The sequence below is a fragment of the Bubalus kerabau genome, chromosome 13, assembly GCF_029407905.1.
Source record: "Bubalus kerabau isolate K-KA32 ecotype Philippines breed swamp buffalo chromosome 13, PCC_UOA_SB_1v2, whole genome shotgun sequence".
In the NCBI taxonomy this organism is placed as follows: Eukaryota; Metazoa; Chordata; class Mammalia; order Artiodactyla; family Bovidae; genus Bubalus; species Bubalus kerabau.
The window spans coordinates 73,967,671-73,991,945 of NC_073636.1; the positions used below are offsets into that span (position 1 = coordinate 73,967,671).

Below are 24,275 nucleotides of genomic sequence, written 5' to 3' on the forward strand. Positions count from 1 at the left end.
TCATATTTTTCTAAACAGCCAATTTCCCTAACAACCAATATTTTAATTACACATGGTGAATTTGGAATTAGCAAATCTCAATGGTGTCTCATAGCTATTAAAGTGGCTTCGTTTTTACAGATAGCAAGTTTCCACTTCAGACTTTGAGTTTAAATATTTTTCTGCTTTTAAAGCCTCTAGAAAGGAGCTGTGAACAGAACACCATATTGGTTTTGGCATTAACTTTAATGCATTTCAAAGAGGCTGATTCTACAGAATTTGATCCAAAGCACTTCTATGTCTTGATGCCTTTTTTGCCAAGCAAAATTGATTATTCCTGACCAAAAGGCCTTCAGTGCTGGACTGAAAAAAGAGTCGGGATCCTCTTAGGCTGGTTGCAGGTTATATAATTTGGCATCAAGTACAATGCTTTTTTCTTTTTCTCCTAAGTTTCTTTCTATTCTCTAGTCTTTAAGAGTCAGTGCTCCTTGTTGCTGAGTACTTCGTATTTGGAGGGCAAATTCAGGTCCTCTTTGTCCAAACCTTAGTAATTATAACTTAAGTGTGCTAAGTTGCTTCAGTCGTGTCCGACTCTTTGCAACCCCACAGACTGTAGCCTTCCAGGCTTCTCTGTCCCTGGGATTCTCCAAGTAAGAATACTGGAGTGGGTTGCCATGCCCTCCTCCAGAGGATCTTCCTGACCCAGGGTTTGAACCCACATCTCTTACGTCTCCTGCATTGGCAGGTGGGTTCTCTACCACTATCAGTTCAGTCTCTCAGTGAACTCTTTGCATCCTCATGGACTGTAGCACGACAGGCCTCCCTGTTCATCACCAACTCCCGGAGCTTGCTCAATCTCATGTCCATCAAGTCGGTGATGCCATCCAACCATCTCATCCTCTGGCGTCCCCTTCTTCTCCTGCCTTCAATCTTTCCCAGCATCAGGGCCTTTTCCAATGAGTCAGTTCTTTGCATTAGGGGCCAAAGTATTGGAGCTTCAGCTTCAACAGCAGTCCTTCCAATGAATATTCAGGACTGATTTCCTTTAGGATGGACTGGTTGGATCTCCCTGTGATGCAAGGGGCTCTCAGGAGTCTTCTCCAATACCACAGTTCAGAAGCATCAATTTTTTGGTGCTCAGCTTTCTTTATAGTCCAACTCTCACATCCATACATGACTACTGGAAAAACTATAGCTTTGACTAGACGGAACTTTGTCAGCAAAGTAATGTCTCTGCTTTTTAATATGCTGTCTACGTTTGTCATAGCCTTTCTTCCAAGGAGTAAGCATCTTTTACTTTCATGGCCACAGTCACCATCTGCAGTGATTTTGGAGCCCAAGAAAATAAAATCTGTCACTGTTTCCATTGTTTCCCCATCTATTTGCCACAAGGTGATGGGACTGGATGCCATGATCTTAGTTTTCTGAATGTTGAGTTTTAAGCCAGCTTCTTCACTCTCCTCTTTCACTTTCATCAAGAGGCTCTTCATATCCTCTTCTCTTTCTGCCAGAAGGATGGTGTCATCTGCATATCTGAGGTTATTGATATTTCTCCCAGCAATCTTGATTCCAGCTTGTGCTTCATGCAGCCCAGCATTTCTCATGATATACTCTGCATCTAAGTTAAATAAGCACAGTGACAATGTACAGCCTTGATGTACTCCTTTCCCAATTTGGAACCAGTTGTAGTTCCATGTCCAGTTCTAACTGTTGCTTCTTGACCTGCATTCAGATTTCTCAGGAGGCAGATAAGGTGGTCTGGTATTCCCATCTCTTGAAGAATTTTCCAGTTTGTTGTGATCCACACAGTCACAACACTAGCGCCAACTAGCCAGTCTCTACCACTAGCACCGACTTAAAATGCTTTTATTTGCTTATTCATTTATTAGTTTGATGACTAGCTACCTGAGGTCTTTCTTTTGACAGTGATTCCCAGCTTTCTCTTGTATAGTAGAATTCGGCTGTGGGTTAAATTTGTTGTGCTGGTATATTTTCACCTACAGTGATGATTCATTCTTTCACATCAGTTCTCTTTAAAACTTTAATTAGAAAGTGCTTTTAGTTGTTCCAATTTGAAAACTCAAACCCAAGTATCTTAGCATTTGGGCAGATTCCTCTCTTGTAGTCATTCTCCTCCATTATGATAGTGTCAAGAAGATTTTTATCATCGATGCTTGTTTCTAGGTCCAGCTTGCAGGCAGAAGGGCAGATTCTGCTGATGTGTTTGAGAGGTAGTTTAAGTCTTTGGTTAAAACCACCAGCCATGCCGTTCGGCTTCATGTCCTGTCTTATCCATCTGTTATGCCACCTGGCTAACCTTCAGTTTCCTTATCAGATATGGATAGAAGTCACACTCATCTCATAGGGTTGTTGTAAAAGCAAATGTGCTAATGCATGTTAAGCCCTAAGGACAGTTGCCTGGCCTGTACTAAGCCCTTAATAAATGCTGTTGCTTGTCTTCTTTTTTAGTGCTGGTTTGCTCTTCTGGATGTTGCTGTGCTGCTTTCCTGCCTTTAAGGTGTAAAAAGAATACATGCCCATTGTATAATGTTTGGAAGTTGAAAAGCTTAGAGAAGAAAATTTCTTCCACGGTTCCACCACCCCCAACAATAATCCCAGTTCACATTTTAATGTATTCGTTTCCGATTTCTTATACTTACATATTGTACACAGCTGAAATCATTTGTGTATATAGTATGGCATCTTGATTTTTTTTTCACTTAACATGTCAGACATTTTTTCATGTTATTAGAAACATCTATAAAATTATCATTCTGATGATTATATAATAGTTCATCACATCTTGTACTTTATTTTTTAAAATATTTATTTAGTTATTTGGCTGTGCTGGGTCTTAGTTGTAGCACCTGGGATTGTCGATCTACGTTACAGAATGTGAGCACTCAGTTACAGCATGTGAGATCTAGTTCCCTGACCAGGGTTTGAACCCAGGCCCCCTGTATTGGGAGCATGGAGTCTTAGCCACTGAACGCCAGGGAATTTCCCCACATGCTATTTTGATTAACTTTCTCATTCTTCTTTCATTTGATGTTCAGTATTGGGAGCTTTTTTGGTTGAAGTTAGGTTGCTTTGAGGAGCTTCCCAGGTGGCACTAGCGATGAAGAACCCAACTGCCAATGCAGGAGACATAAGAGACCCAGGTTCAGTCCCTGGGTCGGGAAGATTCCCTGAAGAAGGGAATGGCTACCCACCCCAGTATTCCTCCTGGAGAACCCCATGCCTCATGGACAGAGGAGCCTGGCGGGGTACAGTCCATGAGGTCACACAGAGACAAGACTGAAGCAACTTCGCACGCACACAGGTTGCTTTGAGATCATTCGAACTTATTAAGCCAGGCTTTCTCTCTTGTCAGTGAGAGGCTTAGGAATGGAGGCTTCCTGTTTGCTTTTGTTGGTGGTGTTTTGTCTGGGGAGTGTGTGAATGAAGTCAGGATTTTAAACCTCAGATGCTACTCTCTCTGTAGCACCATCTCTTGCCACCATCTCTCTGTCCTGGACTAACTCCATGCTTGTGTGCTTGTTAGCCTCCCTTTGATGGCCTTCTTTCCATAATCCTGTGCTGAAGGAAAGGTGAGCAGAGGCCGTGATTGGTGCTCTGGCCTCCTGCCCTGCAGTGCCTTGTGAGTGCGCACAGCCAGCCAGGATAAACACCAGTTGCACGTTAATGGTCTTTACTGGGGTAACCACGCCGAGCAGCTCCTGGTGAGAAGACTGTCCTAAATTGTTCCTGACAAGGTATACTATTTTTGTTTCAGATTTCTTATTTTTCCTGTAAAGCTGGGCTTAAAGTATGTTAAGGCTGAATTCATTTGTACGCGGGAATATAATGAGATCTTGTACTTTTTACTGTCAGAAAACCAGCCAAGAACAGCAGTCGGAAAAAGAAATATGTATCCAAAATTGCCCGGGCAACCTGCTGTTTAGATATGCTTTGAGAAACCACATGGCAGATGAATGTCGTCTTTGTCTTGAGTCACAGCGGCCTTGTTCTGCTGGGAAATCATGCAGCTGAGGGAAGCTTGGTTTTTAACTTGGTTATGACATGGCTCCAAGAGCAAGGCTTCAGCGCTGTGGCTTGTGACCCCAGAGGGTTGCTTAGAACGCTCTCAGCCTGAGGTGGGGGGATGGCGGGTGGTGGGATGAATTGGGAGATTGGGATTGACATATATACACTACTATGTATAAAGTAGATAACTGGTGAGAACCTACTGTGTAGCACAGGGAATTCCGTGCTCTTTGATGACCTAAATGGGAAGGAAATACAAAAAAGAGGAGAGATATATATATATGATACAAGAGATGCAGGTTCAGTCCCTGGGTTGGGAAGAGCCCCTGGAGTAGATGACAGCCCACTCCAGTATTCTTGCCTGGAAAATCCCATGGACAGAGGAACCTGGTGGGCTCTCCATGGGGTTGCACAGAGTCGGACATGACTGACTGAGTGGCTGTACACACGTGTGTGTGTGTGTAGCTGATTTGCTTTGCTGTATAGAAGAAACTGAAACTAACACAACCTTCTAAAGCAACTATACTCCAATTTAAGGGGAAAAAAAGAATGGTATCAACCTGTGTGAGCTTAACACTGCGTCTCATTGCCTTTGGTTCTGAAATGGCCTGAGCCCTGTCTGCTTGGCACTTCTTTCTTTTAAGTTCAGTCTTCATGGCCAGTTATTCTCAGCTATTACAACATGGATGGTTTTTTTTTTTTTTATCTCAGCCACATGGTGAGCCAAGGAGCAGAGTCCAGACCATGGGTTCCATGAATTTGGGTAGTGGCAGTGAGAACAGGAGTAAGAAATAATTTAGATATAGATGGCTTAGAACAGAAGAGCAGAAACAGATCCTAAGACCCGTGAACGGTGTATTGACAACGTCAGGCTCTAGGAAGGGCTGTCTTGAGGTCATGTCGACTGGGCTTCACTGACTGTGCAGGCAACAGATGGCCTATGTCTTGAATTCCTAGAAGCCGTGTCTCCCTCCATAAGCTCTTCTGGCCCCGTGTCAGCCAGCAGAGTGCTGGGCTTTCAGAATGGAAAGGGACCTTAAAGGGTGTGTGTTCCAGTCCTGCTGTGTCTCCAACAGGAGACATCATCTGGCATTTTCTTGCCTGCTTTTTAAAAAAAAATTTTTTTTTTCTCTATTCTGTGGGTTGTCTTTTCCTTGATTTTTTAACTTTTATTTATTTGGCTGTGCTGGGTCTTAGTTGCCGCATGTGGGAACTGGTTCTCTGACCAGTGATTGAACCCATGCCCCCTGCATTGGGAACATGGAGTCTTAACCACTGGACCACCAGGGAAGTCCCTTCTTTACCACCTCTGATCATTTCTGAGAAGAGAGGATTCCATAGTGGGGAAATATACATACTGTTGCTTTAAAAGGTCTGCCTGAAGATACTGTGTTTTTTGATTTCAGCCAAAATTTGTCCTCAGGTGACTTCTACCCACATGTTTATTTTGGTTATTCCTCACAAAACCTTTCCAAGAGGTTAGTTGGGATTATCTGGATTTTCCATTTTACAGAAGGAGAAAGCCAGTCAGTCTGGGTCTCTGTCCCCTGCTGACTGTAACCTCAGACAAAATATGTCATTCTGCATGCCTCAGATTATCTATACAATCGGGTGAACAGCCACAGCTATAAGATTTAGTGACAATCAAATGAGATAATACACAAAAAGTGCTTGATATAGTGACCAGCTAAGAATAATGTTTTAAAAATACTGGCTTATATAATTGTAATTATTGCTATAATCATTATATACCAGTTTCCTTATATCCTACCCTCTCACCAAGGCAACCAGGGCGGGTCAGGTGGTGGGGACTTTGGTTTATCCTTCCATTCTATTGTCCTTTATATTTTCTTGATTTACCAGAAACTGCACTGTTAGTATTATAAGAAGATAGGATTAGTTTTATTAATATAACAACGATTCTGGCCCCTGGAGATTTCCTTTCTTCCATAGGAGGAATCTGCCTTGTTGGGAGAACTGGAATTCAGTTCATCTTGTATCCTTGCAGTCCAAATTTCTTAGTCCATGGTCTTTTTGGTTTGATTCCAGGTAAATCTATGGTACTTTTTTTTCCCCACCTGGAAATCTTGGTTTCGTATAACTTTAAAAAATTTTTGACATAAAGGTTTAGATTTAAAAATTTATAGAATCCGTAGTCCAGCTTGCTTTTCATTCCCAGTAGTTTTGTTTCCTCTTTTTTCTTGATTAAACTTGTCAGCAGTTTTCTGTGTGTTTTTTTTTTTTTTTCTTTTAGTCATTTGAAAGAATCAGCTTTTGGTTTGGGAGATCCTTGTCATTGAGCTTTAGCTTTTGAATTCATAATTTTATATTACCCGTATCTACTTTCTGTGTTTTTTTCCTGGGCTTTTTATTCTCTAACTGGATAATTAAATGTAATAATTTTAAATCATCTCTGTAATCTATCCACGTAAGGTATAAAATTCCCTTTAAGTATTATATGAACTACCTTCCACAGTTGTTTTTTTTTTTTTTTTGGCCACTCTGTGTAGCATGTGAGATCTTAGTTCCCCAACCAGCAATTGAACCCATGCTCTCTGCATTGGAAATGCAGAGTCTTAACCACTGGACTGCCAAGGAAGTCCCCCATAATTCTTTATATGTATTTAGTTTTTTGCTTTATAAGATCAGGTTTATGGAGGCTGTACCATAAAACTGGCTTATTAGTGTGCAGTTTGCAGAGTTGTGACAGCTGTATACAGTGGTGTAAACACAGCCATAATCAGGACACAGAACATTTCCATCGCCTCCAAGAGTTTCCCTCTACCCTGTCTTTTGTCCTGATAGTTTTATCTTTTCTATGACGCTCTCTGGATGGAGTCACTCAGTGCATAGTCTCCTGTGTTGGGTTCTTTGGCTGAGCGTTCCTTTTTGCGATTCATCCATGTGGTTGCACGTACCTGGAGTCACTCCTTTGGACCACTGAGTAGCTTTCAGTTGTCTGGCTAAACCACAGATTGTTTTTCTGTTCATCATTAGTACAGTTTTCAGTGGGAGCAAATGAGAGTATTTTAGTTCCACATTTGGGCTGTAAATAAACATACTAGGCTCTTCTGGATTTGAAATTGTCTGGGCATTTTTCACATGGAAATTTTTCTTTGGGGTTTGGCATTGTGGACATGTTTCCGTTTGTGGGCAGGCACGTGCTCATGTTGTCGTCAGTGGCGCCCTTCCTCCCGGTAGTAGCCTGGGTCCCATCAGGAGACAAGAGCCACATAGTAGGTTTAACAGGGGAGGTTTAATACCAGGAGTGACTCATCTAAAACACAGTACAAATGAACTTATCTACAAAACAGAAATAGACTTACAGATGTAGAAAACACACTTATGGTTACCAGAGGACCGAGAGGGGAGAGGTAAGTTGGGAGACTGGGATTGACACATAGATAACTAGTAAGGACCTACTGTAGAGCATAGGGAGCTCGACTCAATATGCTGTAACGACCTATATGGGAAAAGAATCTAAAAAAGAGTGGCTGTATATATATATATATGTGTGTGTGTGTGTGTGTGTATGTATATATATATGTATATATGTATAACTGATTCACTTTGCCATACACCTGAAACTAACACAGCACTGTATTAATAAATCAACTATACTCCAATAAAAATTAAGAAAAAATACAAAGAGTTACTACCTATGATAAGTGAGGAACTGCAAGGTGTGAGAAAACTCTCTATGGTTCACTAGGGCTGAGGGAGTGTCGTCAAGGAAGGACAAACTACCAGGGGTTCAGACCTCAGTAGAGAAGGCAGGGTTCAGCCCGTGGCATAGCAGAGGAGTTTGCTGGTTTAGCTAGACCCAAGCTGGCGCACGAGCTCTGGGAAAACCGTAGATGGCCCTCCGGAGTGCAGGCAAGGAGCAAGCAAGCGGCAGCCAGTGCCGTGGATGTACACTCCGGGTCTGGGTACCAGTGGGACCACAAGACCTTCAGAGCCAGTGGAGGTGCTGGTATCCCCGTTGACAAGACTGCCAAAAGATTATGGCCAGGCTGAGGATGCAAGGTAATGCAGGAACGAGGTCCTGGGCTGTGAGTGGGCCACACTCCACTAACTGACCTCCTGTCCACACGGCTGCCCCAGTGCTTGGCATTCAGGGGAGCCACCTCCTGCTTGCACTGTCCCTCCAGACTCTTCTGAGAAAGCTTAACATCACACATGCTTGAAAGGAGAAGCGCTTTAAGAGTGTTTGTTTACGGCAGAGAAGGGTGCTTTCGGAGCTGAGAGGCAGTAAATTGGTAACTGATACACTCTCCTTGTTCTTTTTCAAAGAAATACTATCAAGTCAAAAGCAGTACTAACCATGTACTTGTGCTATTAACAGTCGGATATTTCACCAGGGGAAAAAAGTTTAAGAAAATGAGGACGTACAAAGACTCCGTTTATAGATACGTATCAACATCATCTGAATCATGAAATAGACGTTCCCGTGCCAATTTAGCGTATATTGTATAGTGAGTGAAAGTCGCTCAGTTGTGTCTGACTCTTTGCGACCCCATGGACTATACAGTCCATGGAATTCTCCAGGCCAGAATACTGGAGTGGGTAGCCTTTCCCGTCTCTGGGGATCTTCCCAACCCAGGGATCGTACCCAGGTCTCCTGCATTGCAGACAGTTTCTTTACCAGCTGAGCCACGAGGGAAGCATATTAACATGTACATCATGGTATTAGCATCATTCTCCCCGCTCCCTGTCATTAATGATTCCAAATTTTATGCCAGATCCCAGGTTGGAGATAGTTTCTTTCTTTATGCTGCTTGCTCATTATAGAAAATATTTAGGACACAAATTTTAAAGAACAGTTTTACACCAGAGGAGTTAAGTGGTTTTTAACTCTGAGCTTGGATGAGCTTACTGCTAAGAATATGGTGATCACTATTTCTGAACCAAAAAACTAGGACACATGGTCTTTACAAAGAGTGCTTTCTGGTTTCTGAATTTATACACATTTGAAAAGTATTACTGTGGCATGAATTAAATCACATTTGAGAATCCATAATGATTAAACGTTGGCGGAAAAGAATAAAGAACTGTCTCAAAGCATCTAGGACACATACATATTAATACTTTTATTTTTCTGATATAAGTTTTCTAAAAAAAGATGACTTTGAAAAAAAAAGTCTTAAATCAGAAAAAGAAAAGAAAATGGTAAAAATCCCTGTTTAGCAGTTTTGTGGTTTGGCAGAATAAAAAAGTATTTTACACACACACACACACACAGACAGACACACCCCTATCTATCTAGACCTAATTTTTTTCTTTTTGACAAGAATTTTGCAAGGAATTTAGGTCCTAAAACTTGATGGCCATTGCAGAAAGATGCTGACATGCCTTTCAGATAGAACTTAACTGCTTTAGTTGCAGAGTCCTTTTATTAAAGGATATTGAGAGAGTGTTTCCTTGTGGGTGGGCTTCCCTGGTGGCTTAGATGGTAAAGCATCTTCGTGCAATGTGGGAGACCCGGGTTTGATCCCTGGGTCGGGAAGATCCCCTAGAGAAGGAAATGGCAACCTACTCCAGTGCTCTTGCCTGGAAAATTCCGTGGCCGGAGGACCCTGGCAGGCTACAGTCCATGGGGTTGCAAATAGTCAGACACGACTGAGCGACTTCACTTTCTTTCTTTCCTTGTGGGTATTTGGGTTATAAATCTCTGATCCTCCATTACAGGGGAGCACCCAGCAGTAAGGCTCATGGAGGTTTCCAGAAATTGAGTGCTGTTCACTTACAAGTTTTCCCACTTTGAGAAAGCCCATGCTGAAAAAACTCAGGCCTGCAAAGTAGCTTACTTAGAGAGCTTTTACTTTCCTTCTTTACCAGTTTTCTGTAAACATTGTTATTGTAGTGTATTTAGATTGGGTCTTATTTATCTCTGAAGATACCTTTGAAGACTACCTTTATGAAATAAAGTGAGATTTATTTATATTTCAGTCTTCAGAGTTTGCTTTAGGATTCTTTGAGCTTCTTTTATTTGGCAAGATAAGACAGAAAAAGAGCCTGGACTTTTTGTTACTTTGGAAATTTCCAGCCCCCAAAAGTGTCCAAAGGCACAACCGATAGGGATTCATGTGTGACCAGCTGCTTCCTTCCTGAATTATTCAGCTGCATTAAAACAGCAGCTGCTTGGTGCAGTTGGTGCTTTAGGTCTTCGTATCCTCTGAAAGATTAATATCCTCACAAGAATGATGATACTGTTGATGTCTCCCTTTAGTGCTTTCAAATGTCAGGGGCATCGTATTCAGCTCTGCTCCTATACTCTTCCTCCTTTAGGCATCGACAATTATTTTATAACATTTCATTATTCTAGAAGGCTATGTGTTTGCTAACTTCCTGAAAGTTTTCCTTTTATAGTTTGGCTTCCTTCAGTGTGCAATCTATAAATCAATTTAGAGCCACTCTTTTATAAAATTTATTTATTTATTTTAATTGGAGGATGATTACTGTACAATATTGTAATGGTTTCTGCCATACATGAGTATGAATCGGCCACGGGTGTACATGTGTCCCCTCTATCCTGTGACCCCCTCCCACCTCCCTCCCCACCCTATCCCACCAGGTTGTCACAGAGCATCTGCTTTGGGTGCCCTACATCATGCATCAAACTCGCATTGGTTATCTCTTTTACATATGGTAATGTATATGTCTCGGTATACTCTGAAAGTAGAATTTTTCTTAAAAGAGCAGTCATTAGCAGTCAAGACCAGCGTGGATTTTTCTGTCCATTTTCTCTTGTAACTTTACTGCAATCATGAGAGTGGATGAGCTGTTCATTTTGATTTCGGCCTGCATTGATCAGTCTGGAGTAAGTGACATAACCTTATTTAACACTCTTACATTATACTCAAACTTATTTATTGATTCCACATTTGCAAAGCTTCTGAGAAGCCTGGTGTCTTACTAGTAATTGCTGGAACCCAGTAAAAAGTCAGTATCATTTTCATGAAAAAGCTTCAAGATTGAAGGATCTGTTTCTTTATTAAATATTCACTGAGAACTCTCTTATGCTGTCCTGACTCTCTGAAAATAGATGTAGTTCCCACTCTTAAACAGCTCCCACTTTAGTAAAAGAAAAAGGGAATTGGAGAGAGATACGAGTGGGGAGGTTGAGCTGGGCTGCAAGGTTGAATGGGCATTCCCTAAACCGAAGACAGAATTCTGTCCTGCAGAAGCCTGGAGGCATGAAAAACCATGGTACCCAAAGGAATTTTCAGTAGCTATTAGTGATACTGATACAGGAACTTACACATCCTTTTATTTACTCAACCTAATTTTATTAGCTCCCTGTACCTCAGGTGTGATAGTGACTTGAAATAAGATTTGCATTTCATTTTTTAAAGTTCTACAATTCAGTTAGTGCCCCTTCTGTGCACAATAAATGTATAAAAAGACAAAGTCTTTCTCTCAGAGACATTGACCACAGGGATTCTTCCTTCTCTTAACTGGTGTACATGTTGTCTTGATACAGAGTTGGCTTGGCTTTGCCCTCAGACAAGCAAGGGTTTGTATCCTAACCTGATCACTTACATTTATTGGTTCTGGGGTCAGGGGAGAAATTCCTGTATCTCCCTCAGTCTCAGTTTCCACCTCTGTAAAATGGATACTTATTCCGTGGACTCTTCTGAGGCTCCCATGAGGTGATGCATGTAAAGGGCTGAGCACATAGCACTCAGTTCAGAGCAGCTCTCATTAGCAGCCATTGGGCACTTGCTCGGTAATGCCTCATGTTGTCGCTTGGTTCTGTGACTTATCTACCTTGTTTATTTCTGCTTCTTGTGTGAAGGGACCCTGCCATATACTTTTTGTCCTGTATACACCCTTCCTTGGTCATATCCCTCTATCACCTGCATTCCTGCCCAGTCCAAGCCAAGCACAAGTGTCTGACACAGAGCTGGTACTCACTGCACCTTTATAAAGTTATAATGTTGACTATTAGCAATGAAGTGCATCTTGAGATCCATTATTCTTTTATATTTGGGGTATGAAATTTCTTTTTGGGTTTTTGCTGTGAAAAGCCCCATTTATAAAGTCTGGGGAAAATCTGGGTTTGGTCAAAATCTGACTACCTTTGGCCAACAGCTGTTATAAAACTCACAGAACCAAACCAAAACAACAAGAAAAAGCAGGTGCACTGTGATTTTCAGAGTAAGCTGTGAAAGTTCATGCCAGAACAGAGTTGGAATAAATTCTAAGCACGTGAAAGTACTACTTCAAAATTCCATTTTGTTATGGAAGTTTAAGGAAGACTTTGAGTAAATCACAAATAACTGAGAGAATACAAGTACTGTCTACTATAGTAACACCCCATTATTTAAAGAAACATTGTCTTTTTATTTTGTTATTGTTTAGTCTCTAAGTCATATCCAACTCTTTGCGACCCAATGGACTGTAGCCTGCCAGACTTCTCGGTCTATGGAATTCTCCAGGCAAGAATACTGGAGTGGGTTGCCAGTTCCTTCTCCAGGGGAATCTTCCTGATCCAGGGATATTGCAGGCAGATTCTGTACCGCTGAGCTACCTGGAAAGCCCACTTTTTATTTATACCATTTGTCAAATTAATCCTTTACTCACACACACACAATTCATACTGAGCCCTCTCTGAGTGGGAGGCTCTTTGGATGCAATCTGCAGGTTATCTGAGGCCAATCTTCTGACCCCTGTCAAAGCTCTTGTCATTATATCACCATCCCTGCGTGGAGCCAGATTTCTTTGTTTCACCCAGGCTCAAAGTCTGCATTTCATTCCAGTCATCTTAGTAAATATTTTATACACATGCAGTCATGTCTTCTTTGGTTAGAATTCTGGTATTGATTCGAAGTCATCATAAACTCAGAATGGGATTGCAGAAATAATTTACTATTAACAGTTTTGCCACTTTTCTTCCTTATTGGAGAGGCATGAGGAAGACTTTATAAGGTGGAAGCATGATTTGGCATGACAGTAATTTGAATCAGAGGCAGTCACTTAAAATTCTCACAAGGCTTGTTTAAGGAGCAAGATCTTTTGAAATTGAATGGCCCAGTGCTTGCTTAATCCATACAAGCTGTCATTTACTTGTCAGCGTCCTTGCTCTTCTGCATCACTATCATCTCACTCACCTGCTGAGAGGTGACTGCATCATCCAAGAATCTTATCTTACTAAAGTACCCAGTCGCCAGTCTTGAATCCATCCCTAGATGGAGACAAGGTCACATCAAGAAAGACTGCCTATCTTTGGTGGATCTAAATCAGTGTCTTCGATGCCTTTTGCCTGATGTTTATGTTTTCTCTGTTGCACTTTGGCTAACCGTCTAGGGGAGGGTGTTAAAGATACAGACTAGGGACTTCCCTCGCAGTCCAGCGGCTGAGACTCCGCACTCCCACTGTAGGAGGCCTGGGTTCCATCCCCAGAGAACTAGATCCCACATGCCGCAATGATTGAAGACCCACGTTTCACAAATAAGACCCAGCACAATCCAATAAATAAATAAATTTTGGAGTGGCATCCTGATAGCTTTCTCCAACTGTTAGCCTCTGTCAAGCTTCCTTGTCATCTTGCAAATTCCAAAGGTGTGTTCTTTCATGGTCGCAGTAAAACATCACCTGTGCCAGGACTTCAGCCTGACTTACCTGTCCTGAAAGGATGATGTGCCTGAGTTTCCTTTTTAGGGACGTATTGTGACACCATTCTCACGATAGATTTCTAAGGTAAGAGTTTCTAGTAGCCACAGAGGAGGACTTAGAAATAGGTCTAAACCCTGTACCTTGGGTTGTGTGTTCACTATGGGCCTCATTGCAAAGGCAAGAAGAAACTGTGCTGTACATGCCGATATGTTTAGTTTAGCCTGACTCTGCTGATTCCAATGACTCTGCTCATTGTCATTGTTAGTCTCTGTGACTTGTCGCGTGTGATGAAACGCCAGCCGGTTCTTCTCAGTTGTTCTTGAGGCCACTTGTGCAACTGACGTTGACACGCTGTCGTTCAGAATCTCAGAGTTGCTAAGGCCGTCTGAGAAGAAGTCACTTCCTGTCAGCCTCATGGATCCGTCCTGGTGCTGGGAAGCTGAGGACTTGGCTGTCCTCTGGCCCTGAAGAAACAAGCCAGGTCCATCTGACTTGGGGTTTCTCCCACAGAGTTTGGGCTTCCCAGGTGGTGCTAGTGGTAAAGAGCCTGTTTGCCAATGCTGGAGACATAAGAGACTCGGATTCCATCCCTGGGTCAGGAAGATCCCCTGGAGGAGGGCATGGCAACCCACTCCAGTATTCTTGCCTGGAGAATCCCTTGGACAGAGGAGCCTAGTGGGCTGCAGTCCATTAGGGTCACAAAGAGTCGAACAGGGCTGAAGCGACTTTGCACGCACGCACGCATGCACCGAGTTCACTGGAGATGCGCCTGTGAGTGGGGTGTGTGTCCTGTACCCCACTGAGCTCACCAAGCTCAGTTCTTACAACAGCAGTCACTATTTCTTTTACTAACCTGTTTGGTCCATTTAAAAAAAAAAGGATTCAAGGTGGCAGCTCCCACTTGCCCTTTTTCTTTCCGTGTGCACCAGACACTATGTTCTGTACTTGACCGGCCCCTCTAAGCCTCACAGCTGCCCTTGGGAAATCCTGTTGTCCTCCTTTGAAAAAGCAGACAGGTGAGGCACGTAGCAGAGACTTGTCCAGGGCCGTCCAGCTCGCAAGGGCACAGCTCCTGTGGAACCAGGGCCACCTGACTCAAAGCCCCTGCTCTCCCCCTAAACCCACCCACTCCTCCAGCAGCCTTTCTGGATGAGATGGTCAGAGAAGGCTTGCTCGAGTTCTCTGAGGAGTTCACCCCTGAGCTTAAAGGAGTTCACCCCTTATCCTTCCTTAAAGGATAAGGAAGAACTGGGGACAAGCCATCCAGGCAGAAGGATCGTTAGCTGCATAGCCTTTGAGGCCAGAAAAGTATATCTGACAATGTTAAATAAAGCTTAGCTAGAGGGTCCGGAGCAGCAGCAGGTAAGGAAGTTGGAGGGGACGATGGGCCAGAGGTGTGGGGCCATTGTAGGCCCTGGTGAATTGTTGGATTTTTTTCCTAAGTGCAGTAGGCAACATAAGGGCAGTGCATTTCTGTATTTTTAATTGTTTGCGGCTAAGGAGATGTTGGTGGCCTGAAATGAAGGGTTGAAGGCAGATGTGAAAAGAATGGTTGGATTTGAGTTGTACGAGTATTTCAGAGATCAAAGGATTGGGTGTGCACAGAGAGGTGGTGACAGAAAGGGGAGAATCGGGGATGATTTTGAGCATCTGGGAGGATGGGGGCACCATTCCTGAGATGGGGAAGACTGGGGAGGAAGGAGAAGAGGTTCGGAGATGAGGGAAGGGTGGGTCTCAAGACTTTTGGTCTGGATGTGTTGAGGGGCTGAGATAGCTGGCAGGATCTGATTGGGGTGTGAGTTGAGTTCAGAGAATTCTGGTCTAAAGGTAGAATTGTGGGGGCCGCAGGGTAGAGAGGAGATGCTAAATGGTGACCCTCCCTTTGGCTAGTGAAAACCCCTCAAGCTGCCTGTGTGGTCAGTGTGAGCATTTACTCTCTCAGGATGCTGGCTGCCACAGAACTTTTACTGCAGGAAATCCATTTGAAATTTATTTATGCCACCAAGGACCACAACGCTGAAATGCTATACTCGGAGCCATAAAGCCATTCTCTTGAGCTCATTTTCAGAAAAATCCGTATCTGGATGGTGTGACTGGCTGGCTGTGTTCTAATAGGTCAGGTGTAACTTTAAGCTCCAAGGGCCTTAGAGCAACCTGAAGGTGGCTGAGATAAAGTCAGGGTGTTTGTTGTTGCCCAAAGATTAGAATCAAGGGCAAAAGATCCCCAAAGACGTTGGAAACTTAGAAGAAGCCTCGACCAGAGACACACATCAATGACTGTGAGAATTTCGCTGGTAGGAAAACGAGAAGGAAGATGTAGGATCGGGCTTATCCCACTTGAGGGCTTATTAGAAACATCTTTAGCGTCTGAAGCCCTGCCCCTCCCCTCCCAGGGAGCCTGATGAAGTAGCTCTGACTGGGGATGCAGGAGTCTGTATTTTCAACAAGTGATTCTGATGCAGGTGACCCATGGGTTGTACTTTGAGAAACACTGAATTTCAAAAGACCTTTAAGATCATCTAGGCAGCCCTTTCTTACAAGTGGGGAAACTGAGGCCTAGAGGGAGGAGGGGCTGCCTAAAGTGGCAGGACAAGCTGGCGGGCCAGTGCAGTTCCATCACTTTCTTTTTTTCTTTTTCATTTCTTTTTAAAAGAATACTTGTTTGTTTTTATTTATTTATTTGGCTGCTCTGGGTCTTAGTTACCATATGAGAAATCTTCAATCTTAGTTTCAGCATGTGGGATCTAGTTCCCTGACCAGGGGTCGAATCCGGGCCTCCCGTGTTGGAAGCTCAGTCTTAGGCCCTGGACCACCAGGGAAGTCCTGCCACTGAGTTTTTATCTAAATGGATGGACCAGAAGTAAGCCTCCCACCCCAATTCCCAACTCCCCTTTCTTCACTGTATGTTTTTCTTTTCTTTCTTGTATCACCTTCTAATCTGAGTCATTTACTAATTTACTATGTACTTGCCGTATGTTACTTGTTTCACTTCACTAAAATGTGTGCTTCATAAGGGCAACGATTTGGGGAATTTTTGTTTTTCTTTTCACTGAAGTATCCTCTGTGCCTTGGACAGTGCCTAGCCCATAGTAGGTATTCAGTGAATGTTTGATAAATGGATGGATGAAAACTCTTTTGTTAAACTATAAAGACTTGTTTTAACAGGCATTGTGGGAAAGTCCCAGCCCTTAGGCATTGTTAACGCAAAACAGAGTAATATAGTTTCATTTTCACTCGTTTGACTCTGGTTTGGGTCAGAGATTGTAGGAACAGCTTGTTGATAGGAGATTTGTTGTTGTTTAGTCACCAAGTCCTGATGGGAAGTTAGAGACTTTCTAATAATATTGTTAATAATAATGATAATATTAACAGCAACAACAATCACAGTTATTAATAACATTGATAGCTACCATTTGTGACATGCTAACTATCCACCAGATACATGCGACAATGAAGTCCTGCACTGTGAGCGCCACACCTATTATGAACTCATCTAATTCTCATTTCAGCCCAAGGGTGGAGGAACTGGTATTGTCTGTTTTCCAGAGGAGAGAAGTGAGGCTCAAAGAGGTCGAGTTATTTGTCCAAGGCGACACAGCCACTGCAGAGTTAGGATCTGTCCTGAGCTATTAACAACATCCAGTTTTAGGTTTGAGGTGTCCTCTCTTTGGAGAAGGGCTCCAAAAAAAAGCTGAAGACTAGGCGAGCATCACTTTCTGGGGTGTCCCTGGGCCAAGAATACCAACCTCCGAGATGGTATAAAGCCACACAGGCTGGAAGCAAGATGGAGTTTTTCAGCTTGACTTTCCAGCATTCCCCCACCCTCTCGAGTCTTTCCATTCTCACCTCACAAAGAACCTTTCGTCTTGAACTATGAGGCTTTTCTCACGTCTCAGACCACCTCCCTGAAACGGGCCAAGGGACATTCCTGTGGTGACTGGTCATTAAGCCATTTCTGCCGAGCCCACTGGAGCACTTCCCACTCCACCCTCTAAAGGGAGAGGGGACAGAAAGAGGTTCCTTCACCTACCTTTCGACCCCCCTCCGCTGCTGAGGCCTCAGGAAGGGGCTGGGGCAGCCGATGAGTCTATAAATCTCCTGTGATGCTTGAGTGAAGCTTTTGAGTTCCCGAAACACGGCGCCTGTCAGCCGGCCGTGAGCTCACAGAATTTCTCACCACCTGCTGTGGAGAATGTTGGCACTCATTCCCGCCCCTGCGCGCCTGGCCTGGCCTCGCTCGGATGCAGTGAACACTCCACACAGACGGCCATGGCCACGAGGGCACGTGCCCAGCAGCTGCAGACACCTGTGGGAGATGGTGCCCCCCGCCGCCCGGCCGTGGCCAAGAGCGTGTGTTGTCACATGACTGCCATCCTGAAGCACACAGGGCTCCGGGCACTGTGCCAGCAACCCCGCAACCCCGGTCTCATTTAATTCTTGGGGTAAACATGGTGCGGCCCTGCGGTCCCACTTCCGCAGGTGAGGAAGCCCCAGAGAGCCTGGTCACTGGCTGGAGTCCCGCAGCATCTGCACAAGGCAGAACCGTGTTTCCGACACAGGTTGAGTGGGTTCTCAAGCCCGTGCTCTGCAAATCTGCCTTCTTCCAGTGCTAGTTAAGAGTAGGGACTCTGGGTTTGAATCTTGACTCTCCCACTTCTTTTCTTTTTTTCCAAAGATTTTTTTTGATGTGGAACATTTTTTTTTTTTTAAGCCTTCATTGAGGTTGTTATAATATTGCTTCCATTTTTATGTTTTGGTTTTTCAGATGAGAAACATGTGGGATTCTAGCTCCCCCAACCAGGGATCGAACCCATACCCTACTACCTTGGAATGCAAAGTCCCAACCCCTGGACGACCAGGAAAGTCCCCTGACTTTGCCACTTCTTGCCCATGAGACATCGGGCAGGTCATCGAGCCACCCTCTTCCTTGGCTTGTTCATCTGTAATGTAGGGATAATAATACACTGAAATCACAGACTTCTCATGAGGATTGAATTAATGGATGTATAATATTAATATATATCAAGCACTCAGTGTCTGGTGCGTGGAGAACACTGGGGGAAACGTTCACCATTGTTATTAATGTAGATATTAGGTCCTCTTTTTTTTTTCTCTCTGCCTGATGGAAACTTCATCTTAGAAGTTTCAGGGCTTCTCCAACTACCCCCCACCCCCCACCCACACTCAGGATTTGTATCTGTATTCCTGAGACACTTAAGTAGATGATCCCTATAAAGTGCTTACTTAAGAGTGGTGCCCCCAGTAAACGCCAGCAATGACCAGTATGCCATTGCCAAGACACTGTGGAGGCGGGACGGTGGGGAGAGCAGCTGTCCTCCTGGTGTAGCGTCCAGGAGACATGGCCACCGTGCACACACCCATCTTATGGGTAGGATGAGAACTAGGAGGGAGCCGTTCTGCTGATTATATACCAAGCTACTGTTATATTAGTGCCCTAACCAGGAATCCAGTGTAATTAACTTACAAGAGAGGGGAGGTGAAAGTCTTACTCATTAGGTTCCTGGTCAAGGAACAGTAAATCAAAGAGATTAGCACTTAGATCCCTTTCCTGGGGGGATTTCCCTGGTGTTCCAGTGTTCAAAGCCAAGGGTGCTGGTCAGTCCCTGGTCAGGGAACTAAGATTCCACAAACCAAGTGGCGCGGCCCAAAAAAAAAAAAAAAAAAGAAGACCTCTTCCTAGGATAGGTTGTCTCCAGAAGCCACTGACCTGGGCCTTGTTGTGACGGTGCTGTCTGCCTCTCTCGTAGCTGAAGAGTTGGACGGTGGAAGACCTTCAGAAGAGGCTCCTGGCCCTGGACCCTATGATGGAGCAGGAGATTGAGGAGATCCGGCAGAAGTACCAGTCGAAGCGGCAGCCCATCCTGGACGCCATTGAGGCCAAGAAGCGGCGGCAGCAGAACTTCTGAGGGCGGCCCGGCCCCAGGCCGCCAGTGAACTCCGGCTCACTCGCCCCTCCATCTCGCCTCCCTCCTTTCTCCAGAGCCCCCTCTGTGAACTCAGGAACCAAGAAAGTGCGCCACCGGCCAGGGCTGCAGAGCCAGTCAGCACGCCGCCCTGCTGTGTGTATTTGAAGTGGACAGGTATATATATATCATTTCCCAGGACTCATGTGGGCGTTTTGAACCTCAGACTTTCCCACACCAGAACCAGAGACTCCTCGTCGAGTGAGAGCTGGGAAGGTGTCACGTGGTTCTTTGTTTTTCTTCTCCCAGTAGCTTTCAGTGGTTCTTTCTGGAAGACTTTTTTTAAAAAATATATAAATATGCACATATATATATAAATTATAACTAGATTCCCCACGTGGTGTGGTGGCATCTCTGTACAGGTACAGTTTTAAAACAGTTGCCTCTTTTCTGTAAGATGACGGTACTGTGGAACACGAGGGCAGAGGACACCAGGAGGCTGTGGGGGCCCTCCAGCCCCTGGAGCCGGCCTCACCCTCCGGCTGGGCTGTGCTGAACAGATGAGGTCGGGGTCAGTCCCTTCGCCACGCTTTCAGCCTTACGCGGGCCACCCCTGGCTTCCAGAGCTATTAGTGATGTCCTGGGAAAGACAATTTGCATTGGCTTTCTGAGTCTCAGGAGAAGCCTGGCGCCCTCCTTGCGAGCTTGGCCTTTGCAGTTTCAACACCCTTCATCCACCTCCACTCTCCCAACTGCCCAGAGTCACAGCACAGACACTGCCTAGTGCCTTAAGAGGAGATGTGATCCAAGCGAGGGCACAGGCCTACTCGGAACCCCCAGCAAAGTGGGGCTGTATTCAGTCCGCAAAAGGGGAAAAGGCTTTCCAAGTTCTCGTCATTCACGTGAAGAGGACACCCATGGCATTTTGCTCCATGTTCCTTACAGACAGGGGTAGGGGGCGTTGCTTTCGTGACCCACATTCAAACATGTGACTGTTTTCTTTTCTCATTTTACTGCTTGGGGTCTGGAAAGGGTAAATGAATATCAGACTAAGATTTGTCCTCCAGGAGACTCAACCCAGATGTGTAGGATGCCAAAGCTGGAAGGGACCATATAGATATCACCTGGCCTGATGGCGGCCCAGAGCAGGGAAGTGACATGGCCCAAATCACAAAGCAAATGAAAGGAAGCACTGGGACTGGATGGTGGGGCCCCTCACTCCTGCTTCACTGGGCCAAGCAGCCCCTTCTCTGAAGGAAGACGCTCATGTCCATTTTGGTAAAGTTCCAAGGAACCCTGCTAATGGGAATTTGCCTGGCTTTGTCTCTTCAGTAGGCGACTGGCTGTGAAGAGATTCCCACGGGGAGCCAAGATCATTCAGTTTCAGCCATCCCACAAGCTCTACTGCATCTGCCGGGTAGCACATGAGCATCACACAGGTAGACGCAGAGCCTAAAGCAGGTCAGAGGGTTTTGCAACCGACAGCGCTGAGCCATCCCTCTGCAGCTTTGGCTCTAGGCCACGTGTCACTTAGTCACATGGCCAAGAGCAGACAGTTGCGAAAGACAACTGCCTTTTTATTTTTTAGAACCTCTTCCCCTCAGATAGGGGAGCCATGACTGGGTTGCACCTAAGGATACTGTAATTTGACTCCATAGTTGCTCTTGCTGCCCAAACCTGGTAATCAGTGGAGAGTCAGGGATGTTCCTCTTCTGTGGCCAGATTCTGTTCTTTGCAATGACAGCAAGTTATTGAAAAGGCAAGAGGCCATTGCTGGTCTGCAGGGCTTGGCTAGTTATGCAGCTACTTGGCAGATACAGAGAACAGAGGATAATTTGAGGATCCTGCTATAATAATAAAGGGCAGCTAGCAATCATGACCACTTACTGTATGCCAGGCACTGAGCTAGGTAGGTAGGCTCTTTATGTCAGCTCCAACCTCCCCAATAACTCTGTGAATTAAGTATTTTATCTCCATTTCATAGAGGATGAAGCAAGTTCAGAGAGAAAAAAAGTTCTTTCCATAGGTGGTACAGCTAGTAAGTGACAGAATCAGGATTCATAGCATCACCATGTAGGACCAGTATTTACAGGGAATAGGAAAACCACAAGTCTTTTTTAAAATTTTATTTTATTCACATATAGTTGATTTACAGTGTTTTGTTAGTTCTGCTGTATAGTAAAGTGACTCAGTTATACATCCTTTTTCATACTCTTTCCCATTGTATTTTATTGCAGGATATTGAATATAGTTCCCTCTGCTATACAGTGAGACCTTGTTGTTTATCCAACAAGCCTTCTTAAAAATGAAGTGATCACTTTTCTTGCACAGACTAAAAAACCCAGGCTGGCATTTTTAGGTTGGGAAACCACTGAATCAGTCAAATCTGACAGTCAAGTGAGTTAAAAAACAAAGTATGGAGCATGAATTTCCCTATACCATCTGCTGTGCTAATTAACAGTCCTGCCTCAGTTTCCCTCTCTCTCTCCCTCCCTCCCTCTCTCTGTTTTTTAAAGGATTTTGCACTTGGCCAGACAGGAGAGGAATGCCCATTTTCTCCCTTCCTAAGCTAGATCCAAGTAAAAGAAGGTTCAGTTTTTCCCCATAAATATTCCTGGGTGATGAGTCTTGATCTGAAGTTTATTTTGTTTCAGCTCCTTGTGTGCATCCACCATGCTGGTCCAAAAAGTGCATTGCTCTCCAGCTGAGCTAGACAGAGCCCTTTGGCCAGAAGTCAATTTATTTTGGATGAGATAGATTTTCTGACAAGGTGTGTTTGTTTTTTTATGCCAGAAGGCAGAGAAGTCAATCCTAGTCATTTTTCTCCTTGGATACTAAATTCACGATAGGTCAGTTGGCTTCCTGTAGAGCCCTGAGCTTCATCATTTGTGACTCCAGCTTCCACGGGACTCTGGGCCTCTCACTTGTTCTCCCCTAATTAACAATGATCCAGACCTAACTGTGTCTTTTAAAAATCTCAGATCCTCCAGGAATATCTTTATTGCTTCCTCATCAGTAATTTTGCAGCAAATTTCTATTTTTATTTTTCCTTGTCTGTTCTCCCAGCCACCAGTTGATAGACAGATGGACTGGTGGATAAATGTTTGGTGTGATGGATAGATAGATACAGACGACAGACAGAATCAGTACTCTGAAGCAACTTAAGAACTATGGCCTTGATTCCTTGAAGCTGTAAGTTCTGATCCAGGAAACATTTATTTTGCACCTGCTGCCAGAAATTTATTATACCATTTCAAACTCAATAGCACTTACTGGTATCAGGAAGTAGAGAGGTGATACCAGTATAGACCCTACAGATATTAAAAGGCTAATAACAATTTTATGAACAGCTTAAATAAAACAGACAAATTCCTTGAAAGATACAAAGTACCAAATCTCACTCAAGGAGAAGGAGATAATCTGAACAGCCCAACATCTACTAAAACTTAATATCTCTGAGATACAGGTATCTTTGTCCTCATTTTACAGAAAAGGAAACTGAGGCTCCAAGAGGTAAAGTCTGTTGCTCAAGGTCAGGTAACTAGCATACAGCAGAGCCAGAGTTCATATCCAGGTCTTTCCTTCCAGTGCCGTTTCTAGCATACCATGTTGCCTCTAAAGACTGCAGCTCCTTTTTCTTACCTGAAAATTGTTCCTGCCCAGTGCACATCCTATCTGCCATCTTTCTTAAGCACTGTGTCTGTGTTTTCATCAGGATTATAGTCATTGTATTTGGAATTGATGTACTTTTTTGTGTTTGGGGGTGGGGGGCAGGGAGAAAATCTCTTCCACCAGCTTGCACTCGGACCAACTTGGAAAAAAAAGAAGCTTAAATGCTGTTGCAGACGTACAACTTAAAAATGTGAAGTTTGTAGCTTTAACTTTTTGTAACAAAAACTAATAACACTGGCTTAAGTGCTGACTTGAAATGCTATTTTATAAAGTTTGGATGTAAATAATCAATTGAGGTCAGCAGTTTGTATATGTATGAGACATAGCTTCCTCCATTGCCCTTTTTTTTTTTTAAATTGAGATGCTTCCTATGTGCTTTTATGTTAGAATTGTTCTCCCTCCTTCCTCCTTCCTCCACTTTGTCACCTTTGTTTTAAATAAACTGTCCTTTGGACCAGAGACTGTTCTCTTTTTAAAAACAACATCTTCCATCTATAGCCTGGATGATGGTATTTTGAACCATTGACTCTGTGCTGTATTTATTCCAGAATCCAAAGCCAGGGGAGAGGCAGGTGGCGTAGGGAGTAAATTTTTGTTGAACACCTGCTACGTGCCAGGTACTAAGCTATTTGTCAGGGGTTTAAAGATGGAACCAGACACAGCTCTGGCAGGCCACTCAGGGAGTCAGTCCAGCCCACGAGCACACAACATTGAAAATATTATAGCAGAAGGAAGTACACAGCCTGCGGACACAGGAGGAAGGAGCAACAATCAGTTCTTCTGGGATGTCCAAGGAAACTTTTCTGGAGGAGGTAATAGCATCCTGAACTTACTAATACAAAATGAAAAAGAGGGGGTTTCCTGGGTGATCCAGAGGTTAAGACTCCATGCTTCCACTGCAGGGGGCATGAGTTTGATTCCTAGTCGGGGAACTAAGATCCTACATGCCTCAGAGCAACTAAGCAACTTCTCGGTTAGAAAAGCCTGTGCACCTCAACCAAGAGCCCACATGCTGCAACTCAGACTTGATGCAGCCAAAAAAAAAAAAAAAAAATT

General features: G+C 44.0%; 1 protein-coding gene across 2 annotated transcripts in view; it reads left to right on the forward strand.

The window, feature by feature from the left end:
• The window catches only part of STK4 (serine/threonine kinase 4), a 93,791-nt gene extending 70,113 nt beyond the window's left edge, over positions 1 to 23,678 (forward strand). For both annotated transcript variants that reach the window (XM_055545099.1, XM_055545098.1), the window contains exon 11: positions 19,392 to 23,678. In XM_055545099.1, coding sequence (XP_055401074.1) covers positions 19,392 to 19,550 — 159 coding nt within the window. In that variant the 3' untranslated portion in view covers positions 19,551 to 23,678. The remainder of the gene's footprint in view (positions 1 to 19,391) is intronic.
• Positions 23,679 to 24,275: the final 597 nt, after the last annotated feature.